Source organism: Stomoxys calcitrans, chromosome 2 (assembly GCF_963082655.1).
Source record: "Stomoxys calcitrans chromosome 2, idStoCalc2.1, whole genome shotgun sequence".
Taxonomy (NCBI): domain Eukaryota; kingdom Metazoa; phylum Arthropoda; class Insecta; order Diptera; family Muscidae; genus Stomoxys; species Stomoxys calcitrans.
The window spans coordinates 159,160,550-159,186,146 of NC_081553.1; the positions used below are offsets into that span (position 1 = coordinate 159,160,550).

The window sequence follows — 25,597 nt, forward strand, 5'->3', positions numbered from 1 at the left end:
GGGTCTTCATGGAAGAAGAAGAAGACTTGGGCGACACAATTTATGTGCCTCCTGGAAGCTTTTCAGCGAACAGGTCGATAGCCTTAATGACGCCGCCAAGAAAAAAAGTTTATTTCAAAAACTCATGTCCAAACTGAAATGGTAGTAGACGACATGGGAGTGAGAGCAGAGACAACATGTTGAGGCTTTTGATGAAAAACCATTTCCGCAGGATACGACGGGACCGACAGAGACACCGGAATCCTGGAATAATGATGTTGATCAAAGGTTTATTATTATGGAATTTATGGTGAAGAAATCCTTAAGAAGCTTAAAACCATTTAAGTCACCCGTACCTGATGAAATATTTCCGGCGTTACTACAAAAAACGGCAAACTATCTGGCGCCTCATCTGGCAACTATTTTCACAGCGTGACTAGGACTTGCATATACTCCGAAAGCCTGGCAGGAGGCAAGGGTGGTGTTATACCTAAGCCCGGCAGGGCAAGTAATGCGACGCCAAAGGCCTACAGACCCCTAAGCCTTACGTCCTTTCTACTTCAAACCATGGAACGTATTGTGCCCACCATGGTAAAGAGTAGGACATCCAGTGAACTGCTCGAATACAAACAGCATGTCTATTTCAACGGAAGGTTGGTGCAGACGCCCGCATAAAATAGAAGAATCCTTCGATTACAAAACGTACACACTGGCGGCATGCATTGATATCGAGGGGGCTTTTAACAATGTGCGGACCGACACACTGTTCGAATCCCTATACCACTACCGGGTCCTTAGGTACTGGATAAACCAATTGCTAAGGAACAGGTGGATAAATTATGTGTCCCATGATATAAATATAAGGGAGAAAGTGGCACAAGGCACGCTACAGGGGGCATTTTATCGCTACTTCTATTAGTGACCACCATAAAAGACCTATTACGGATGCTGACTGAGGAGGGATTCAAACACGTCTGCTACGCAGACGATGTTAAAATACTTCTAAGGGGTAAGGATCCGAACCAGCTATGCAGAAGGGCCGAAAAGATCTTGCATATGGCAAATGACTGGGCTAGACCCAAAGGTCTCAATGTTAACCCAGAAAAAACTGAAATGGGCTTGTTCACGAAGAAGACAAAGGTGGGCCAATTTAACGCACCATGTTTCCTCAAAGGACGATTTCGATATCTGACAAGGTCAAATACTTAGGTGTGATCTTGGGCAGGAAACTGAATTGGAAGTGTCACATTCATGAGCGTTCTGAGAAGGCTCACAGATGTTGGGTACTATGTAGACGGGCCGTAGGCCCGAAATGGGGCCTGAATCCGAGGATAGTCCACTGGGTCTACAGAAACGTGATTAGACCAATACTTACTTACGCTTCAGTAGTTTGGTGCACTAGCTAACTTATGTAAAATCAGTGCGGCAAGTGATAGCATGTGTAGGGCATGCGGGGAAGATGATGAGACGTTGGAGCATTTCCTTTGTCATTGCCCTGCTTTTGCGTCTAACAGATACCGGCACTTAGGTGGGGACACTATACCAGACATGAACCAATTTAGTGGAGTGGCATGGAAACAATTAAGGATTTTGTTAGTAGCACGGAATACCTAACATATTCCGTTCTACTTACAAAATCGAAGTTACACAAGTCGATTACTGACTTAGGAGTATGTCCATAGTGGCATAGGGCGGATTAATATCTGCACCCTCTTTTCAACTTAACCTAACCTATCTGCAGAAACCGTATCATAGACAGAATTCTGAATTTCCACCACTGTTACGTTAGCCTCTTTTCTGAGTCTGCCAGAAGTTATCATCAAAAGATTCGTTCAACCTTATGATGATGAGTTTCCTTATGAATCCAGGGGCAGTTGAGAAGCAGTGTAACCACTCTTCCTCAGCACACTAGATACTTGCGGTGTAGACGACTACTTCTTTGATGCTTCACAAGCTGCTATGCATCTATTCTTCTCCCTTGTCGACAACTACCACGACCAAGCTGTACATAGCGACATTAGCAAAGGTTCTATATTTATATTCTATTCTATATGGGTCCATATTACTATTGTTCGCCTTAGTTCTCATGGGCATGGGATGCCCTCCAGGTGAGCACAGCTTTTTGGCTAACAGCGGTGCCGTGTCCGAACCTACACGAGGTAGTCTTTGGGGTATCCGGTGCAGCGAATCTCCGAGTCCAATTAAGGGATTTATCATTGAAAGTTTAAAGATCATTCGCACCAAGTCTCTCAAGTCTATTTGCCTAAGCCATCGGCAAATTGGCATGCATAGATAGAATATATTCGGCCTTGTCCTAAGACTGGAACCGAGTGTCTTCGTCAAAGCCCCTGCTGACCAGCCGTATGTCGGCTAGTGGAGACTGGAGCAGACACTCCACCAGTCGAGGTCTCTGTAGCAGACAACATGCTATGACCTGACTCGCAGCTGTTGGTTCTTTGAAGTCAATTCTAAGCTTTATTCCAGGCTGAAACAGGCGCAGATCATCAACCGCCTAATGGATAACACTATTGAAACTATTCTTTAGTGAATTATTTCTTTTTTTTTCCAAAAATGACTACCTATTACAAATTACAGAATATTCCGCTCCACTTAACGGTTCAAACAATATAGAGTCTAAGATTTCCACAACAAACTAACTTAGTTTAAATTTTTAATCAATTATGCTTCGTTTCGTAAGAGTTGTGTTTCCGCTTTTGGAAACAGTTGGGACGCTCTGATTACTTGGTTATAATTTGAGGAAAACCGACATTGTTTATAAAGTGACAATGTCTGCCTTCTGGTATTTGCAGATTAAATATGTGGCAAATTCTTTCTTACCTCCAAACCGTTGTCCACGAATCTGCCCTTAATAGTTAGTTGTCCATAAGCGGAGTTCGTAGTTTCTTTCTGGCAACCTAATCTTTCTAAATAATACTGATGAATTAGATCTGCAGTTTCAAAACTGTGGAGCTCTAAAATTCTTTCAATTTCAGTCAACGCCCCGTTGTCGCATGTCGATATGGCACCCGTTTTGAAGTATGAAATCATTACTCTCAACGTTTCATGCAGGTTCTTAAAAAAAGCCGGAGGCCGACGTTTCTAAAATGCAGAAAAAAATAAATTGGCGGGTATTATTGGTTAAATTGTTGAAATTAATAATCATACTTACTTCGAGATTCGAATGAATTAAGTCATACATAATGCCTGATATTTGTGTCCAAATAGCTTCAAACGTTCGAGCAAAATTGTATTCGTTTAACGTATTGTAAAGGGTTCCCAATGAAGTTTCTAAATATATCATAAGTCGCTCCATTGAATTGGAGTCCTCATGCAGAACTTCGGCTCCTTCAGCCAGGAATCGCCGTAATGGTGGAGACATTTTTTGTGCTAAAATGTCTATTAATTCTAAAATTTGGTTTTTTTCTGTATCCAGAGCGTTATCAATCACGTTTTTGATAGTTAATTCACACCTTTCTGCTTCTAATGTTGTGCGATATTCAGCCAATCGCTTTATAACCCTCTCTGTGCCCAACTCCTAGATAACAGAAAAAAATTGTTTTTAAACATGCATATTAACACTATTAATCAATTCTCAAAATTGTACAACAATAAATTATTTTATAAAAGTATATGAATAAAAAAGAAAAAGTATAATTTCAATGTCTCCTCATAAATGTTCGATGGGATTGATGACATGAGACGGAGCATGGCACAGCTTATCCTGAACCCCGTTGACCTGAAACTACCACTTGCCAATTTACTAGTATGTTTCCAGTCATTATTTTATTACAATACCAATTTCAGAAGCATATTCCAGTTTGCATAATGTAACATTACTTACTTCTAAGTCGTAGTATCCATAATGTCTTATATTTCATTATTGGACCTATACCGTTGTACAAAATGCTCCAACGAATCAATACATTCGCCCCACCATGTTTGACTGTCTTTTTTTGTAAAGTGTGATTTTTACTATGCATTTGGTAGGTCGGCTGACGACTCTCTAGACCCTGTTCCAACAAATAATACAATTATACATTTGTCGGTCCACAGTATGTTCCTACAGTTTTCAATCAGAAAATCAATGTCTACTAGCGAAATAAAAGCATGTAATTGTATACTTCTTGGTCAGCATTTGTACTAATCTTGGACTTTTTGCGAAATAGTTATTTTCCAACAAACGTTTGAGAACAGTGTGACCAATTTCAGATCTAGCCCTCCTTGTATATTTTTTTTTTTTGAAGATGCAATAGGGTTTCCATTGGTATATCATAAAATCGGCGGTCATAAATTGTTGATGTTTTACGTGTGAGTCCAAGTGTTTCGGCAATTTTTTTATATAATAAGTAGAGTCTGGATTTTAATGCAAATTTGAAATTGTACCATCAGTTATTTGGGATATGCAGTAGTATTTTGCATACATACATGCAGAATCCAAGATCTGAAGTCATACAAAATTAGCTGTACTTTTTCCAATGCATTTATTTTTGTGTAATGGCAGACATTCTGTCTGTGGTAAATTACACTTCTTCCGTACCACACATGATTTTGATCATCTGTTGGAAGTTGTATTGATGGCTTCGAACGCTAAGACAACGGCAATAGCTAACGTTGTTCCTCCGTGTGCCCAGGTTCGAATTCTGGCCGAAATACAGAATGTCTGCCATTACACAAAAATAAATGCATCTCCGATCATTGAGCTCGTCTCGAAAGAGAAACAAACAAAAATTGTAAAATTTAATGATCTCGCCCTAACAGGCAAAAAACTTGAAAAATGAAAAATTCGGCAGAGCCCGGCCAGGATTCGAACCTATTCAGAATAGGGGAAAAGGGAGTAGAGAATAAACTACCAGGGAATTGTTATTCAGAAAGGGTTGGTTTTCATCAAAATCAAGTACAAATTTTGTTAGGTTCTCCCGGTTTAAATATGTCATGTACCCACCATAGAAGATTTTCTTAAGTTTTTCAATTTTATTAGCACTTCGTTCCGAGTCCGATACTAAAAGCACGTCCCTTATCATTGAGCTTCAAGTAGAATCGGGCGGCACTCAATGATGTCCAAGAAGTCTTCTGCTTGTTTCTTAATGGAATGTTCGTGGGCAATTATTCAAAGATACTTGGCGCCACATTTGGCAGCATTTACTCCACAGGAATAGGAATAAATCCATAGGTCGCTTTTCGGCAGCATTATATCCAGGAGCCGTCCCAACCACCATGAAAAGCGGCCGGCCAGGAAATGTCGATTAGATCTTCAAGTTCTAGTTCCATAAAAGTAGAACTTTAGATAAAGCGGCGCATCAGATAGACCACCACAGCATTTATGACGACGAAGGAGAAACAATCCTCTATATTACTATTCTCCTCCTTAACTCCTTTTGGTAAGGGAAAACGCCAACATGCAGGATGTGTGCCCGCATGCAGCCAGGGACAACACGACACAATTAATCTATTTATCTGTCCACCAGACTACTCTGGAAGCATCTAATTTAGCCAACGATTGTTTATATGAAGACGGAAAGTTGTTATCACAACACAGAAATATGGTAACAAGCTGTAGGCCATAATTGTGCATTATTAAAATACAAAAATTAAAAGAAACATTACAAAAGCAACACTAAATATGTTTGTAAACTTTTTTAGCAACCATTATAACATATTTTTGCTTATTTCTCCATTTTATGTTCTTTTTTCCAAAAAATAACAATCAAATGTTTAGCCAAAATAAAACAGCTGAAGCAAAACAGCTGTTTTCGAAAATTCGAAATTTCCTCTCCCATATTTTTTCTCTCCCCATTCAATCAGAATAGGAGGATTTTATTCGATTAAAAAATGATTCCCTGGGAGTTTTCAGAAATGGGCTGAAAGTGAAAATTAATTTCATACTTTTTAAGTTGTTCGTAAGTAATTAGAAGTGGTACCATTTTTTTATAAAAACAATAAAATTCATAATTTTTTATCCTAACTCCCTTTCATTTGTTTAGGGGAATATTTCCCAAGTTTTATCGCCTCATTCTCCCTTTTATATCGATTCAGAATAGTTACTTTTTTCCCTGGGAAATTTCCCTTTTTCGAAGTTTGTTTAGAATAAGGGAAAAGGGATTAGGGAAAAAATTCTCAGTAAATTGTTATTCAGAATAGGGGAAAAGGGAGTAGGGATTAAACTCCTAGGGAATTGTTCAGAATAGGGAATTCAGAATAGGGCTGTATTATATTTGTAATTTTACTTCTAAAGGATGGGTCTTTTAAGCGAAAATTTAAAACTTCTTTTAAACCAAAAATGATTCGTTTATAGCTAAAGATGCTATGTTACATGAAAATATAATTCGTTTGACTTATTCATCTCTTGTATCTCTTTAACTTGGCAGAGTGTGTGAGCGTATAATTGCGCATGCTCACATCTATTTTTCGGATTGTGATGCTTAGGTAAGCCATATGATGATGAGATGTGGGAGCATTTTCTATAACATTGAAAATGTTATAGCTACTGTAAAAGTCGTTACTGGCAACCTTCAGTCTGTCAGCATGTTTTCCGATCAGACAGTGGCTTGTCATGACGGACACAATGACTGAGACGTCTGTTCTGGCCAGTGACAGCAAAGCGGTAGAATTCCTCAAGTCTAGATAAGGCTACATAATTTTAGAATGCTCACAGCCGCCACTTTGTGACCATTTATCATCCGTTGATATCGGGCCTGATCCTAAAGACAGTTCCCCTAGAATGTGTAAGGTAGTTCCTAGCCTCCCAAATTGGTCGCTTTTCTATTTCTTTTCAGATGACCCTCTTGAATGAAGCCAAATTTATTTTACTCCGATGCAGGCAGTTCTTAAGATCAATTTGATGACTACCATCAACTAGAAAACTTACATTGCAAGTCAGAAACTCTAAGAACCTATTGTCCATAATAAACTCGCACTTTATTTAACAGGCGCAAAAACTCGGGTTTGACCTTTGTCTTTGGCATATTTGAATACTCCGATAAAACAAAATTGATCAGTTGCTCCAGAGTCAACTCTTCAGGTTCAAAAATAGAGAAGCTAATTTCAAGAATTGATCAATGACAAGTGGTTTCTGTTGCTGAACAGTGTGATGTACAGGACGCGAATTAAAGAGTTTGAAAAATTTCAACTACCTTGCCTACTCTTTGCTTGCGGCCAGCAACATATTTCTTATACGGTGGACATACCCGCTAGTTTGCTGGGTGGGCCACGATTGGTACAATAAGGATCCAACGAATCCTCCTTAGTGCGTTGACACTCTCCAGGCTCGTGTTTCTTTTCACATTTGACACATTTGTACGTCGAATTAAAATTTTTTACGATGTAACCCAGAGTTAACACCGTCAGCATTGTATTTTAGAATCTTTTCTCCTCAGCTTTTCCCAGGAGACTTTGTAGGCCCTTAATATCAGAAATATTGGACAGGCTCTAACCCGTAAATAAGAATACCAATAAAAGGCCGGTATTACAGTTTCTTTAAGTTTTGTAAATTGCAACATTTGCGACAGTGTCCGGGACAAATTCATCCAATTCTTCCTTTATATCCTTTATTTCGGGGTATGGTTTCCCTTAAGGAGTCAACAAGGGTTTTAATGTTAACGTTAAAAAAAAAAAAAAAATCGCGGACACCATTTTGGTTTTGTTTCACCGTCATTGTTGTTGTTGTTTTTATTGCTATTGGATGGCTTCAATAGCTGCAGTAGATGTTGGTGCAAAATCCACTTGAGAAAGTATACTTAGAATGCCAAATGGGTTGTCGTCTGTCCGCTTAAGTCTCTTTAATCGTTTCCTTAGATCGGAGATTTCAATGCCATTTGGACTCGCTGCAACCTCCTTATTCTGCCTTGATTGCGTTTATGTTGAGATGTTGAAGATTCCTCCTTTGCGACATCATAGTCCATGTCCAATGGCATCTTATTTGCAGAAATTTGCACTTAAGAAGCCTGTTAGATGGGTGTCACAGCAAGTATTGGCGAAAGGAAGGGTTTATGCATCACATGTGCACTTGTCTATCAATCATGGCTAAAACATCAAAATCATATGATTTTTTCGATGAATGCCATCTATTGGTTATTAGACCCGGTATAATTCACATTCAAAATAAAATATTCGGTAGCTAACACATGGAGTCAAAGAACTTTACGTCCACATACACAAAGAACGGGCCACAAAGATATCCTAGGGAATTCTAAAGCAGACAAGCTTGCGAGACTAAGAAATACCTTACACACTCCAGGGACACTGGAATCTTTGGGTATGCCTCTGGCGACATATTAGCTAAGTTTTCAGGACCAGGCCCGAAGGTCAACGAATGATAGAGGGTCACAAAAAGGGGGCCGTGAGTATTCCAAAACTATGTGGCCTCATCTAGACTTGAAGAGGTCTACTGCTTCGCTGTCGTTGGCTAGAACAGACGTCTCAGTCGTTGTGTCCGTCGTGACAGTTCACTGTCTAATCGGAAAACGTGCTGACAGACTGAAGGTTGCCAGCAACGACTTTTGCAGAAGCTGTAGGGATATCGAGGAAGAAGAGACTATAGATCACCTTCTGTGTGTGTCCCACACTAGTTAGAAGGAGTTCCACTTTAGGTTCTCATTTCTTTGAGAACCTGTCTGATTTAGCGGATGTGAACATTCGCAAGTTATTGGGCTTTTTAAAGCAATTTGGAGGGTTCAATGGTTGGAACTAGAAGGCATCTGTCTTTTTCTGTTCCTGTGGCATCACAATGAACGAAAATGTCTAAGGGAGTCTGATGGCAGACTGGTTTGGTTGCCTATAGCAACCAAATTTTTGTTTGAGCTGCAGACCGCCCTTTAAGCCTAGTACTGACTTCACTCGGGCGAAAATAGTCTATTAAGCAGAGTATTGTTGCGAAAAACTTTAACAAAATGTCATAACTTTTTTAAACATCATTTCAGGAAAGTTTTTGTACTAACTCAATTTTATACTTATATTATACTAGGATTAATTACCTTAAGGAATGACGGCAGACTTTGTCTTATGTAATCAATGTTGTTGATGGCTAAACACCACTCGGTAGATACGTGGAAAAACTCGACGTCACCACTAGTAAGGGCTTCAACACGCCGTGACATTCTTTGGGCATAAAAAACGCAGCAACGACAAATATCCTGAAATAAAAATAAATAGCATTATTGCTTTGTACCGATAAGAACTTAAGCTAATATATTACATCCACTATTTTGGCTACGAATGTGTAGGATCCTTCGGCATCGGGCCAATCCAATTGATCCCAAAACATTTTAATCTGATAAAATATTGATATGGTATCAACGGCCGACGAGCTATATTTGACTGTTTCATCGACTGCTTTCAACTCATCCAACTCAATAGCCTTCTCAATTCGCTTCAAGGCTTTGACGATAGAAATCGACAACCAATGGGTAACTCCGGGCATAAACCAACCATGGAAATGCATAACTGCCAATTCTTCATTGGGACAAAGACTTTTGCCTAAAATAAATTACAAAAAATTGTATGTATGTTTAAACCATAAAGCAAACAATTTTATGTATGTTTCAACCATAAAGCGCGAATCTTATATATATCAAGTAATAAATGTATTTATATCAAGTAATAAAGCGCTATAGACCATACTTGTCGTGGCTGTTAGAAGTCATAGCAAAATACCACGACCAAAATCAGGAAATTCGATAAATAAATTTCCTGAAGAAGTCTGCTCAGGAAGTCAAATTGGAAGATCGGTTTATATGGCAGATATATCAGGTTATGAACTGTTTTAGACCATGCGTCAAAACAAAACGCTACGTGCAAAATTCGTATAAGATCAGATAAGAATTGCACCCTCTAGAAGCTCAAGAAATCAAATCGGAAGATCGGTTCATATGACAGCTATATCAAAACATGGACCGATTTAGCCCATTTACAATCCCAACTGACGTACACCAATAGGAAATATTTGTGCAGAATTTCAAGCGCCTAGCTTTAGGTTAGGTTAAGTAAGTAAGTCAGTAATGGGCTTGTTGTGCGCTCTAAATACAAAAAAGGAACATTGAAAAAGAATATCTATGTCAGGAATTCCGTGCTACTTACAAAATCCTTAGTTGTTTTCCATACCACTTGTTCATATCTGGTATTGTGTCCCCACCTAAGTACCGGGGTCTGTTAGCCGCGCCCCCAAATGCCCAAACTCCTCATCATCTTCCCTAGACCTCTTACAGGCCTATATCACTATTGCCAGTGCTTTCAAAAGCTCTTGGTAAACAGACTAAAACCAATAATTAAAGAAAGGAAATTAATCCCAGCACATCAATTTGGCTTTAGAACCGCTCATTCCACAGTGGAGCAAGTGCATAGAATTTAAGATGTTACAGAATCAGCGCTGGACAATAAAAACATTTATTCCCCAGTATTTCTGGATGTGAAGCAAGCGTTTGATAGAGAATAGTATGGGGGCTTGCTGTTTAAACTGCATAGAGATCTTCCAAATTCATTTTTTTAAATACTGAATCATATCTTACAAAACGTCATTTTCGTGTTAGATATGACACTGAATACTCATCACTGAGGAAAATTATAGCATGAGTACCACAAAGAATCGAAAGAAAGGCAGTGCAAATGGGTCTGGCAGTAAATGGAGATAAGAAGAAACGGATGGTTTCAACTCCCAAAACGCCTTGTACAACCGAGCAGATAAACAGTGTAGAAACAAGGCCAACTCTCGACAGACGAAGATTACACTATACAAGACACTGATACTACCCGTGTTGCTATATGGTTCTGAGGCATGGGTACCCCATAGATATCAATACATATCACCACTGTGCACGTCTTGGCATCGAAGGATTCTTCTGGTTAATGCTCAATCTAATACAGGTAGTCTCCAACGACCTTCCCTTGACATAGGCATACTGTTTGTATTTGTGCTGTTCGCTAGATGTCCTATACATTTTTATGGTATCCACAATACGTTCAATGGTTTTGAGTAGAAAGGATGTAAGACTTACAGGTCTGTAGGTTTTGGTTTCGCATAAAAACAACCCGCCTCCTTCTGTAGTTACGCCGGAAATATTCCATCAAGTCCGGGTAACTTCGATCAACCTCATTATACCAAATTCTGGTGTCTCCATTAGTCCCGTCTTCCGTGAGATCCATGTCCTCCGTTGTCTCTGATCTCTTTCCCATGACGTCTACTAATTTTTCAGTTTGATTATGGGTTTTGAGAAAACAGTTTTCATCTCGCCGGCTTTATTAATGCTATCGACCTGTTCGCAGAAAAGTTTCCATAAGGCACTTTCCGGCTCTGATCATCTTATTGTATTCCCCGAGCCGCGTGTAATACACATCCCGATAAACTGCCGCTTTTTTTCGAAGCGATCTGTTATAAATAAAGTCTGCGCGCCTCTGTCCCAATGTTGCGGTCATCCAGGCTTTTTTTGGGTTGCTTTTCTTATTCTAAGAGGACAACTACTTTCGAAAGTCCCCAATATTGCAGCCGTAATCCTTTTGACATCGTCGTCAATGTCTTCTTTGGCTGGACAATTCAAATTATCTTGCCCCACTCTTCTTCTGAGTAGTTTTCTGAATTTTGTCCAGTTGATTTTCAGTTTATTCCCCCATAGGATGGGGGAATATTCATTTCGTCATTTCTTAATCGTCGTGACATTTTAAGTCGATCTATTCATGTCCGCCTGTCTCTCGGTCCGTGCGTCTGTCGAAAGCACGATTACTTTGAAGGAGTGAAGATAGACGCTTGAAGTTTTTTGCAAAAAGCTCTTATTGGTGTAGGTCAGTTGGGATTGTAAGTGGGCCAAATCGGTCCATGTTTTGATATAGCTGCCATATACACAGATCTCCTGATTCGACTTCTTCAGTCTCTAGAGGGCGCAATTCTTATCCGGTTTGGCTGAAATTTTGTAGATAGCGTTTAATATTGACTTTCAATAACTGTGCCAAGTATGGTCTAAATCAGCACATAACCCCCTAAATTATATTTCTAAAGATAAATTATCAATAAAATTTTTTATAATAACAAAATTTCAATGAGATTTTCTTTTAAAACAACATTCTTCTAAAATTTTCTCTTAATGGTTGATACTATGTTCGCTTTTCGTGATAACTTTTTTTAGATAAAAGAAGCAAAAAAGCTTGCAGATTTCGTTCATTACGACAATCCTTCATAATTTATCAAACAATTTTAATAAAAGTAGTAAGTTATCATCTGTTTTCAACTGTGAAACGAACGAGCCTTAAGGCTGGTACTATATTCGCTTTTCTCGATATTTTTCGCCGATTATTTTTTTTAGATAATAGATTTTAAAGCAAAACAACCTTCAGATTTCATTCAGTAGAACATTCCCACAGAAATTATGGTAAAATGAAAAAAAAAATTATCATTGTTATTTGTGAAGTTTTTTAAAGATGTAATCGCGAAAAAATTGATTTTTAAGGGTGGAAAACGAACATAGTACCAGCCATTAAGAAAAAAATTTTACGAAATTTCGTTTTAAAGTAGGTATTAAGATCATTCACTGTGGAAAGTTTTCACAGTGAATGATCCAACGTGGTTGAGAATGTCGGAAAGTTGAAATGCAGATAAAGTGATTCCAGGTATGCTCCACCGTACGGTTGCATTCAATGTTGACAACTCTGGGGAAAGGATATATTGTAATTAAAATTTTTTTGGTAAATAACGCATGCACCCGGCTAGTTCCAGTGTTAGCATAGAATAAAAGGTAGTTGATATATTTAGTCCAAAAACTTTATTCTAGGTTGTCTATGGCTCCTGAATAGAGATAATATGAATCTTTCAATTGCTGATATTCTCCATCAGAGCGTGTATAGCCGTCTCCCTCCGCTGGAGGTTTATCTGGATGAGCTCAATCGTTGGACCTCCAGTAAATGGGCTTCTTGGGAATCTCATCATGGTCTCATCTCCAGCTCCCTGTTCGTTAAGCTTTATTGAGTTTACTGCTATTGCACCAGGGCTGCGAAGACGAGCAATTTTTGCTCGACTCCGACTCCAGGCAAATTGTTCGACTTCGACTCAGGGGTAGACTCCGGTCACTTAAAAATGCTAAATTTTTTACCCACCACTAAAGAATAGGGGTGATACCCAACCTAGGCAATATGGGTATCAAGGTATTAGCTAGTAGATTACGAATATGTAAAAAAAATAAAAACGGGAAGGCTCTCCGGGATCTTGAGAATTTTGTATCCCCTTTAATCCTAGACAATATGAGTACCAAATGAAAGGTATTAACGAGTAGACTACGGAGCTTCTTTCATATTTTCAATTTTATCCAAAATTTAGGATGAAGAGGAGGATGATGATGAGTACATCATACCATGGGTGTAAAGGGAGCCCACATTAAATATACTCCTGAGGGCATGAAAATGTGATTGCCACATCCACGCGGTTTCCCCGGGTAGCGCCAAAGACAATGCCCCCGAGGGGGAACTGGGCTTTCAAAACTCTTCGGAAACTGAGCTTATTCAAAAAACGTGTGTTAGTTTTTAATATATTTAAATATTCATTACAGGATATGCAGAATAAATATGAAAAAACTAAAAAGTGCAATTTTCACTAAAATAATGAAACAGTTTTTGTCTTGTTATACCAAATTCAATAAAATTTTTTTCAAACATAAAATTTTGATGGAAATTTTCCAAAAACACACACAATTTCAACAAAGTGTTTTCTCAAGACAAAATTGAAATGCAATTTTTATGTAGAAATTTTCAATCAAATGTTTTTTAAAGACAAAATTTAAAAAAAAATGTTTCTAAACACAAAATTTCAAGGACATATTTAAAGGCAATTTGTCAAAAAAGCTATTAAAGACAACATTTTATTTTTCCAAAATTTTTCTAAAATAAAACTTTCAATAAGATTATTTTTAAGGACATAATTAGATAAAAATTCTGTAAAGACAAAATTTCTATAAGATTTTTTCTAAAGATTAAAGTTCAATAATTTTTTTTTCTAAATACAAAACTTCAATCAAATTTTATCTGAAAACTAATTTTTTTAGAATGAATTTAATCCTAATGACATAATTTCAATGAAATTTTTTCTAATGACAAGATTTTAAATAAATTTTTTCTAAAGACAAAATTTTAATGATTTTTTTTGATATATTGGGTTGCCCAAGAAGTAAGTGCGGATTTCTCATATAGTCGCCGTTGACAAATTTTTTTCACAGCTTGTGACTCTGTAATTGCATTCTTTCTTCTGTCAGTTACCAGCTGTTACTTTTAGCTTGCTTTAGAAAAAAAGTGTTAAAAAATCCGCAATTACTTTTTGGGCAACCCTAATTATTTTTTTTGATGAAAATTTTTTTTTCTATTTTGTCCGGAGTGGGAGTCGAAATAATTTGTTCGACTCCAACTCCAGGGAAAATTGCTCGACTCCGCAGCCCTGCACTGCACTGCCAGATTGTTCAGTATTAGTATCTTTGCCTATCCTAGTCTTCTTGTAGTTTGCTAGGCAGTACTGCATTGCCTGATGTCTCAATATGAGGATCTTTGCCTATCCTAGTCTTCCCAATCTTGAAAAAGACTTCCTTGTACCCGACCCTGGCGTACTTTTGGGAGTCACAGTCCTCCATGGAGTCTCAGCGGCCATGCGCACTTCCTTCGTTACAGATCCGACTTTGTCTCCTTCCGTAGGATACTGTCTGGAATCTCTATTGAGGGATGGCTGACTTGATCTTCTCAGAATACTTGAAAGCGGGGAGTTAATTTTCTTTTTCAGCGGTATAGCAGTATTGGTCGGGAAATCTGATTCTCTTTCCAGCTTTCGTAGAAGTGGATGGAATGTCAGTTCTTTCCCTACCAGCATCTACTATAGCCCGATTACGTTGCTGGTGCATACTCCTCAGTCTCTTTCGTCGTTTGCCGGATTGCTTTCTCGGGCTATTGTTGTCAGAACCTGAACCGGAATCGAAAACAACACCTTTACTTAAAGGCTGTGGACGAACTGTGCATCCCTCTGGTTTATCCGTCTCTTTCGTTAGTCTGACGACTGCTTGTGCGCTTGAAACATTACTCTCGGCTACAGGTGCCAAGGCACCCGTAGCATGAGGCAGACAAAATGCCACGGTCTTATGACACCACCGCAGCTGTTGGGTCTTCGGAGTCCATTTTGAGCCCACTCCTGAAAGCCTCTTAATTTTGTGTAATATGTAGTACCTATTCCGAAATGCAGATATTTTTTGAGGAGAGCTCCACTCAACGGTTACGAAATATTCTATCGCTAGCTTTACTCGTTAATTGGAAACAATTGTTTTTGGGCATGTTTATTAAAAATTAACTAATATACAAAATATGTCAAAATTACTGGAAAAGTTATGTTTAAATACACTGAAGCCTATTATTAATCAGAACAATCTCATTCCAAACCACCAATTTGGATTCAGAAATTCCCATTCAACTATTGATCAGGTTCATCGTATAACAAATATCATTGAACAAAGTTTTGAAAATAAGAAAATATGCTTGGTCGTATTTCTCGATGTATCACAAGTATTTGATAAGGTGTGGTCTGCTGGATTAGTAAGAAAAATGAGAGGCGTTTTACCAGTAATGTATGTCGATTTTTTACAATCGTATCTCGAGGACAGACTTTTTAGAGTAAAACTGGAAGATTCATATTCAGGCATGAAGAAAATTTGCACAGGAGTACCACAAGGGAGCATTCTTGGTTCAATTTTATATCTATTGTACACCTATGATGTACCAGAACCACAAAATACAGTTGTTGCTACCTTTGCCGACGATACCGCAATTCTGACAGTTGCAGATTCTGAATCATAACTTACAGCAAGCTCTGAATAACTTAAAAACTTGGGCAGAAAAATGACGAATAAAACTTTATCACAGTAAATCAGCACATATAAGATTTACAAATAAACACATCCAAAAATTACCGTTGTATATAGACATCTTTGAAATTCCTTACTCGAACGATGCCAAATATCTCGGAATTTGGCATCGGACCTTAGATGCAAAATCGCGGTGGAAGGAACATGTTAAGAAGAAATGTCAGGAGCTTAATATGAAATGGTTTAAACTTAAATTTCTAATTGGTAGAAGATCAGTTCTATCAATCGAAAATTAACTTTTAGTCTACAATCAACGGAGGCCACCGTAGCGCCGAGGTTCCCATGTCCGCCTATGACGCTGAACGCGAGGTTTCGAATCCTGGCGAAACCATCAGGAAAAATTTTTTCAGTGGTGGTTTTCCCCTTCTAATGCTGGCAACATTTGTGAGGTACTATGCCAAATAAAGTTATAATTTTATTTATTAATAAAAAAAAGGTCTTAACGTCAGATCTTCCTTTCAAAGCCTTCCAAGTGTGGTTATCTTGCGAATATCTTAGTTTTATTGTGAAAGTTTTCGAAAATCAGCTTTAGTATTTTGATAATTTTTTTTTCATTTAGGCTCATTATTGCTCTCGCACTAGTTTTATGATTTGAGCAGGGTATTGTTTGTGTTGGACTATTGGTTTTAAACGACTTTCATTTCAATAGAGTTTTGCGCTAACTTACTGAAAACAATAAGCTACTTTTGTTGTTGTTGTTAAATATTTCAATAAATAAATTTTGACCAAGTTTTACGAAAAACCATCTACATTTTGCTTAAAAGATGTCGCTTATTTCTTCCTCGAACTTCATTCAAATCGATCGAAAATCCGTTTTTGATGGAAAAGATGTCCTGTAAAAATTGCATCTATATCTGTTTGGGGGAGTTTTGGGGTTGGGGCGGCCCGATGGGCAACTTGGACTCAAATACCATATTACTCTCCAATACCTATATTGTCCCGATCGGTTCAATTTTGAATTTGGGTTGTGTTTTTGGCATGAGGGTGGGGTTCGTCACCCTTCCGATACCGAAAAATTATATAGCCTATGTTTTCTTCCAGACTAACCTACACAATATGCGAAAATTTCGAGAAAATCGGTTCCGCCGTTTTTCAGTCTAAACGGAACAAACAAACCGAGACCCATATATACGTGATTGGCTAATGTGCCCATTTTGGGCGTTTTGTTGGGTTGGGGTGACATCTCATACTTCGACATTAATTTGTATGCCAGATTCGTTATCTACTCCTGCATGCTTTTCATTCGATACCCATATTGTCCTTATCGGTCCACTTTTGATTTTGGGTGGTGTTTTTGGGGTAACGTGGAGGGTCAGCCCCATTCCATTATCAATAAATTATAAAGCCTGTTCCTACTTCCTCACCATATATGTAATCTACTCCCGAATACCTTTCATTTGAGTCCCATATTGTCATGATCGTCAAATAAACCTATTTTAAGGGGGTTTGGGGCTGGGACGGCCCCCCAGATACTTGGACCCAACTTTTATTATGAAATTCGTCCTCTACTCTTGAATACCTTACATTTGAATCCCATATTATCCCTATCGGTCCACTTTTATTTTTGGGTAGTACTTTTGGGGTAAAGGGAGGGTCCGCCCCCCTCCCGATATCAAAGAATTATATAGCCTATGTTTCCTTCCAGACCAACCTACACAATCTGTGAAAATTTCAAGGTAATAGGTTCAGCCGTTTTTCAGTCTATACGGAACAAACAAACAAACAAACACAAATTGAATTTTATATATAAGATGAGAATTATCTAAGAACATGCCGCAAGCAGAATTCTCCTCTCAATGGCATGCAGTTTGCGTCATTTGCATTATTTCCTTTCCCGTGAAGGAAACTATGACATCATGTACGTATATAGGGTTTCGGCAGTCATAGCTTCCAATGTGTGTATCTTTCTTTCTTTTATATCATTTCTTTTTGCTGTAAACTAGATTTTTTTAATTTTTTTCGACAGAGCTGCTTGCTGTGATGAAAAATAAAATAATTACCGACACCTATAAGCTTGACATTTGCTGTCAAATTTTGAGAGCACAAAAATTTCTCTGTTATTTCTATCTTCTTTGTACTTACTTTTAACAAATAAGAAAAAAGTATAGAAAGACAATTTTATCCAAAATATTTCGTCCAAAACCAAAGTATTTTTGGGAATTCATGCACTTTCTATATTTGGGGTTAGCCTGTATTTTTATTGGAATGCAATGTGAAGAATTTTTTCAAAGCAATTTTTTGTGTTTTTTATCCCAAGGGGTTCTGTCTATTCGTGGAAGAACTGCTCTAAATTGGTAGTTTTTAAGCCTTTATAAAATTTTTTGAGGTAATTTTTCTCAAATAAGTTCGTGAAATAGTAAATCGATCGATATAGAATCACTTTCTGATTCGATTTAGCCATGTCCGTCTTCCTGTCTGTCAGTCCGCCCGTTTTTGCTAATCAGTGTGCAGGTCGCATTTGTCATCCAATCACCAAGAAATTTATCAACTATTATTTTTTAGCCCAAAAATGGCAAACAAATAAATGTTCTATTTTACTCGACAAGCAAGATACCAGTGAGTGCTAGGGATCCCAAGTTGGGACGAAAAGTCGATTTTTAGACTTTTATCAAAACAGAAAAAGTTGATTTTTCGACTTATTTTTGCAAAAAGTCGGCTTTATCAAAAAATAGCAAAGCCACACTAGTATCTCTGTGCAGCTTTCTTTTCGATTTTTCGACCATTAAACTTCAAAATCGACTATTCGACTTTTTAATCATTGAAAGTCGACTTCGACTTTTTCACACAAAAAGTCGACTAATCGATTAGCCGAAAGTCCACTTTGGTATCCCTATCGCATGCATGACAAAAATTGAAGTAGCTGGTCCGCAATTATAAAGCAAACAGCTTTAAGCTAAAAGCTTAAATATTCATTCGTTTCCTCGTTCAAACGTATTTAGCGGTCGCTTAATCGATTTCTTTCGAGTGAACGACGAATGAAGAACAAAAATAAAATTAGTGGTCTGGGCAGTTAATTTTACTAATACAAAATACGAAACAACTTTTTTTTGTGGAATGTTGGGTCGGTTGAATTTAATGCATTTTTATCTACATACTTGTTATGTGTGAAACTGACAAAAACAAAAACTTACCCATATCCAGATAACGCTTCAACACCAAATATAATTCAAACAATGTGGTCCCCATGCTAATATTGTCAATGTCAGGGAGATCCTCCAAGTTATCATCGGGCACATCAATTCGCTTGATGTGACTACATACTTCGTCGACAATAGTTTTGGCGATGTCAACAATTTTTTCATCATAATATTTGTATAGTACAGTAGAGAAACTCACTCTTACTTTCCTGCAAATAGAAAAAGTAATTCTCATTCAATTTGAAAGATGAAGGTAAAGGCAACGAAAACCTACTGGTGAAAGTGTTTGTCAAAATATTCCATTGCTCGCTGCAGATCAGACCGGATCATTTGGATGAGTCTAATTAGATATTGAAGGTCCTCGTCGTCAAGCGATGTACCATTATTCTGACGATTGGCCTCCACTATATGCTCAAGCCATTCTTTTGTACCAGTATGGATGGCGTCTATAATAACGTCGTCTATTGTACATTCTTTTACGGGTTTTCGTTCTATCCACCCATAAATTTTGGGTGAAAAAAGTTCAAAATTTGTTGGAATTTCTAACATTTTTATCTTGTTTAGAATATCTAAGACTTCGCACAACGTTTTAATGATTTGTTTGTCGCTCACATTTTTGGCTCGTAATTTTCGGAGCACTGCAAAAGATGAAGGTAGAATCCGCTTAACTCCTTCCCAGAATGTTTTTAGATCTTCAGATTCGTAAAGTTGGCATTTAAGAGGTGGTATCACAGTATCCAATATATTGTTAAAGAGTGAAAAGCTAAGAGGATGCTCTTCGTGAATTGTAGCATAAACAGACCATTGACTAAGAGCGCATTCAAAAGGGGTCAACCCTGACTGAACTGCATGTTGAAGTCGAATAGTTTCAGCGTTTGTACTAAATTTGCCACTCCACCAATAGTTTGCCACTTGCGAAGATTCCAATTCATGCATTAGCAATAATTTCAAAAGATGTCTGTGTTCCTGCACAGCCACATGCTTATTTTTTTCAGCACTTAGCGCTAAATTTACTAAAATGGAACCTCGACTTTTTGTTTTATTTCCTTTTTCCAAGTTATACCAGACTGTTGTTCCGGATGCGGGAACAGACTGAAAATAGAATAAGAACAAGGATGCATGGATCTGTTTTATATTGAAATAGATAATATGTTACCTTTAGCGTAATGGCCGTTCTCCCAATTAATTCGTTATCATGCTTGCCTGTGGAGGCTGTTACAGCAATTTCTTTCATTAATTTACGTAAACCTTTAATACCTTTCACATCCACAATTTTATTCACTTTTTCTTTCACAGTTTCGGCTGGATCGAAATCCCTTTAAAAAAAAGTATTATGTATCAAATATAAATATATCGTGAATTAAATATAAGTTATTAATATTGAGTAACCGTTGAGTGGAGCGGACGTGTTTTCATTTCGCTCCTTTAAGAGAAATATCCGTATTTCGGAACAGGTATCTATTAACCTAATATGAAACATTTTATAGCCTTTCAGGAGTAGGCTTAGAATGGACTCCATCAGACCGTAGCATGTTGTCTGCCCCTACTACCCCAGACAAATAATTATACGTGCAAACAAATTTTTCTGTTTTCCAACTAAATGATACCAGTAATTGAACAACAATTGAAGGACTAAATGTTCACTACCTTCAACACTTTTACATTCCATAACCAATTCCCTGTTTCAACTTCATCCAAAGTACTGCCAATCTTAATTTTATAGAAGTTTAAAATTTCCATAGAAAAAAACCTATGTATATAAAAATGAATTTGTGTTTGTTTGTATGTATGTTTGCTTGTTTGTTTGTTTGGGGGTTTGTAAATTTGTTTGTTCCGTATAGACTCAAAAACGGCTGAACCGATTACTTTAAAATTTTCACATATTGTGGAGAGTGGTCCGGAGAAGCAATAAGCTATATACTCTTTTAATATCTCAAGGGGGGCGGACTCTCCCCTTACCCCAAAAGTACCACCCAAAAATAAAAGTGGGCCGGTCGGGGCAATATGGGACACAAATGAAATACAAATTTGATATCCAAATTTGGGTCCAAGTACCTACGGGACTGCCCCGACCCCAAAACCCCTTCAAAATACGATAACGACATTATGGGACTCGAATGAAAGGTATTCGGGAGCAGATAACGAATATGGTCAGGAAGGAGGAATAGGCTATATAATTTGTTGATATTGGAAGGGGGCAGACACTCCCCCGATACCCCAAAAACATCACCCAAAATCAAGGTTGACCGATCGGGGCCGTACAAATATGGTATTAAAAGTTCGGTCCAAGGAACCCTGGGGCCACTCCAACCCCAAAAGTTCCCCAAACAAACATATTAATATGGGACTCAAATAAAAGGTATTCGGGAGAAGATTACGAATATGAAAAATAAAAAATGATGTCTTAGTCTTTGCGGGTCGACCCAAGAGGCCACCCAAATGGGAATTTTTTCCCTTATTCATAATTCAATTTATCAAGACGTTATAGAAAAAACAAGTATTGTCATAAATTCAGTTTTAGATAAATTCATCTAACAATCAAAATGGTTTAGTTATATGTAAAACTAATGTGCTTAAAATTAAGTAGTAGGGTATGGTTTACACTTTTCTAATTATCCCAGTTCGTGCTATCAATGGTTAGTTATACGACAATCGTTGCAAATAATGGAATAGAATTCAGGTATCCATTTCATAAATAGACAAGTATATGGAACTAGAGTTAAATGGAACAATTGCCATAAATAGTCCATCCAAAGATGGTGTTTTGAGCAGTTGGCAACCCCAAACGATTTATAATCCCCTCTCGAATAACTCGGGGATATGTATCGGCACCGAGAATTATGTTCACTGGACCGGATTTGAAAAAACCAGCATCAGCTAGCATCATATTATCGAATTTCGTAGCATAGAGGCTTGGCAGTGATTTGGAAGGAGTGTGTAAGGATATGCGATTATTAACACGCAACGTCGACGTAATTTGGATGGATGTGTCGTAGACAGATCTTAAAGTCACTGGACAGATTGTCTCGTGATTCAAAGTATATGATACCAATTTGAGACGATCGACCAATTTGGAAGAGATGGAGCTATATTTGGAACCAGAGTCTAGAAGACATCGGACCTTGATGCTGTCTTCAATCTCAACGACCACAGTCGGAAGCAAGGTGGATGTATTTTGCTTCAGAATGGCAGATAATGATGTTTCCGTGGACTTAGTTTCGGTCGTGGGAGTGGATTTGGCTTTGGATTTGTCTTTAGGACTTCGATTTGAATGCGATGATGGACATTTGTTGGATTTTGTTTCTTGATGAGGTGATTTTGTTGGGTTTGGAATCCTCGCCTTGTTCAATCTGTTGGAGATGTGTAGCAAGCTATGATGTTTCGAATGGCAATATCTGCATCCACTGGTGGTGAAACAAGTGTTTTGAGAGTGCGAATGGGCTAAACAATTTTTGCAGTAGCCGTATGTTTTAACCACCTGGATTCGCTCAGTTACATTCATTTCTAGAAACTTTTTGCATTTACGCAATGGATGAGTCCATCTGCACAACCTGCACACGTAGCTGTTTGACCGCTTTGTTGACTGTTTGTTGGAATTCTTGTTGTTACGCATATTGAGCTACGAATAATAAGACTTTAGATTGCTAGTGTCATGTGATGCTTACTTTCATATATCTAAAGTGCGAGTTAGGAGGTTGAATCGAACGGTAATACAACCACTTTCGTAATTGGCCGTGCTATGATACCCTTTTCAGTCGTGATATCCACAATACGAACTCGACCATCAGATCCTGGATGTACCTTTGAGATTCTACCTAGACGCCAGCAATTGGGAGGTAAGTTCTCATCCTTGACCACAACCAACATATTCTCTGCCAAGTTTTCGGTTGGTCTTTTCCATTTATGACGCTTGTGCAATTCCTTTAGGTATTCCCCTTTCCAACGGATGCAGAAATGTTGGTGTATTGCCTTCAATCGTTGCCATCGATTGACGAGGGAAATTGGAGCTTCGGAAATCTTCGGATCTAGTGGTGTCAAAATCGGAGCACCAATTAAGAAATGCCCTGGAGTTAGAGCAGAAAAGTCCGACGACTCTTGTGAAATCGAACATAGTGGACGGGAGTTCAAACAAGCCTCTATCTTTGAGAGCAATGTCTGAAATTCTTCAAACGTGTGTTTAAAGTTAGCTGCTACCTTCCGAAAATGAGTTTTGAAGCTCTTTACTCCCGCTTCCCAGAGCCCACCCATGTGTGGGGCTCCAGGTGGAATAAAGTGCCACTCTATCTTTTGGTGCGCATAGTTGGACTCTATAGATTGTTTGGAACTCTGCAAGAAATTCTTAGCAAGGACCTTCGATGCACCCACAAAGTTGGTGCCATTATCGGAATGAAGGTGAAGTGGACATCCTCGGCGCGAGACAAATCTGCTGAATGCAGCCAGAAACGTGTTTGTGGAGAGGTCGGATGTCGCCTCCAAATGTATTGCCTTTGTGGCAAAACAAATAAATATACACGCATACCCCTTCGATATGCGGCAGAATCGACCGGAATAGCTCTTTATTTCAAATGGTCCTGCGAAATCCAACCCGGTGTAGGTGAAGGGCCGAGAAATGTCCACCCTTTCAGGAGGTAAAGCGGACATTATTTGCTGTTGGCACTTGTGCTTGTACAAAACACAAGGTTTACATCTGTTCAAAGTTGTCTTTATCAAATTCTTGACCTTTATGATCCAGAATTGTGTCCGAATCAACCGCAGTACCAGTTGATTACCACCATGAACAGAAATCGAGTGGATAAATTGTACCAATAGACGCGAAAGTTGGCAGTTATAAGGCAGGATAATAGGATGTTTCTCATTGTAGGATAACCCAGGGGCTGAGGTTAGCCTACCACAAATCCTCATGATACCATCGGCATCAAGAAACGGATTTAAACTCAGTATGGAACTAGCAGATGCAATTGTTTTCCTCGCCGAGAGAGCTAGATATTCGTTCGGAAAGTGCGTCTTCTGGGTGATGGATATGAGGCGGTCTTGAATCATCACGACCTCTGTAGTGGTCACATTATGAGACTCCCTTCTGTAAGCGTTTCTAAATTTGGGATGCGTGCTATAGAAAAATCTAAAAACATAGGCAATTACACGTATTGCCCTGGGGAGGGATGAAAATCTCTCGAGAATGTCCTCGTAATTGCTAAAATAGGAGAAATGAACTTTAATACTTTTTCTCTCAATTTCGATTGAATCTGGCTGGATGTCTTCAAGTCTCGGCCAATTCTCCTCAGAATCGCCCAACCAATTAGGACCATGCCACCACAAGTCATTTCCCGAGAGATCTTGTGGGTAAGCCCCACGACTGGCGAGATCAGCTGGGTTCTGCTCCGATCTGACGTGGTGCCAATTAGGTGGACTTATGACTTGGGTAATCTTGGATACTCTGTTCGCGACGAAAGTGGACCAGAAACAAGGGGGCTTGGCCAACCATGATAAGACAATGGTTGAATCTGTCCAACAGAATATTGAGAACTTCTGCACACGTAACTGCGGTATCAGATGGTCTATCATCTCGGCCAGTAATGTAGCACCACAAAGTTCCAGCCGAGGGATTGAAAGGGTCTTAAGTGGCGCAACCTTTGTCTTGCACGAGACCAAATGAACGAAAGTAGACTGTTTCCTTTTAACATGAATGTAAAGGGCGGCCGCGTATGCTTTCTCAGATGCATCGCTGAAACCGTGGAACTGGACCTCGCAGTCTGTCGTATAATTGAACCACCTTGGTACAGCAATTGAATTAATAGATGGATAGAAAGACTGGAATGATTTCCAGCTGGATAACGACTGTACCGAAATCTCCTCATCCCATTTTGTACCTTCTACCCAAATTGTTTGCATAATCAATTTGGCGATAACTATACATGGAGCATGGAGCCAACCAGCAGGGTCAAAAAGCCTAGATATTTGGGATAAAACCTCCCTCTTCGTATATGAACAGTGTCCAGGAAATGGAAGCGCAGTAAAGAAAAACGAGTCGGACGATGCATTCCAACGAATGCCCAAGGTTTTGGCCGTACTTCGGTCATCAAATTCTAAAAAATCCTCGAAAAGCAACTGTTCCGTTGGAACGCCAGAGAGAATTTCTTTGGAATTCGATGTCCATTTTCGCATCGCAAAACCGGCGGAACCCAGTGCCTGAATTAACTGCCCCCTAGCATCAATTGCAGCTGGTATAGAATGTGCGCCCACCAAGGCGTCATCCACATACATTGAGTTCCGAAGAATCTCGTAAGCCAGCGGATACGTCCCCCGAACATCATCGGCCAATTGCAGGAGGGTCCGAATGGCCAGGAAAGGAGCACAATTTACTCCAAAAGTAACCGTACTTAGTTCGTAGTCTTGAACTTTTCCTTTGTTCAGGATTTACCAAGATTTGTCGGTACATCTTGGTAATGTCCCCATTGAATACGTAACGAAACAATCTCCAGTTCAAAATAAGTACTACAAGATCCTGTTGCAGCACAGGACCGGTATGTAAAACGTCGTTGAGACTCTTCCCGTTGGAAGCGCGAGAGGAAGCATTAAAAACAACCCGCACCTTCGTGGTCGTGCTGTCCGGTTTCACCA

The 25,597-nt window shown here is 38.7% G+C and overlaps 1 protein-coding gene across 2 annotated transcripts in view; it reads right to left on the reverse strand.

The window, feature by feature from the left end:
• The window catches only part of LOC106084241 (protein unc-13 homolog 4B), a 151,003-nt gene that overhangs the window by 27,557 nt on the left and 97,849 nt on the right, over positions 1-25,597 (reverse strand). For both annotated transcript variants that reach the window (XM_059363533.1, XM_059363534.1), the window contains 7 exons: positions 20,136-20,295; positions 19,254-20,071; positions 18,974-19,188; positions 9,170-9,450; positions 8,949-9,107; positions 3,149-3,514; positions 2,818-3,078 (listed from right to left, as the gene is read on the reverse strand). In XM_059363533.1, coding sequence (XP_059219516.1) covers positions 2,818-3,078; positions 3,149-3,514; positions 8,949-9,107; positions 9,170-9,450; positions 18,974-19,188; positions 19,254-20,071; positions 20,136-20,295 — 2,260 coding nt within the window. The remainder of the gene's footprint in view (positions 1-2,817; positions 3,079-3,148; positions 3,515-8,948; positions 9,108-9,169; positions 9,451-18,973; positions 19,189-19,253; positions 20,072-20,135; positions 20,296-25,597) is intronic.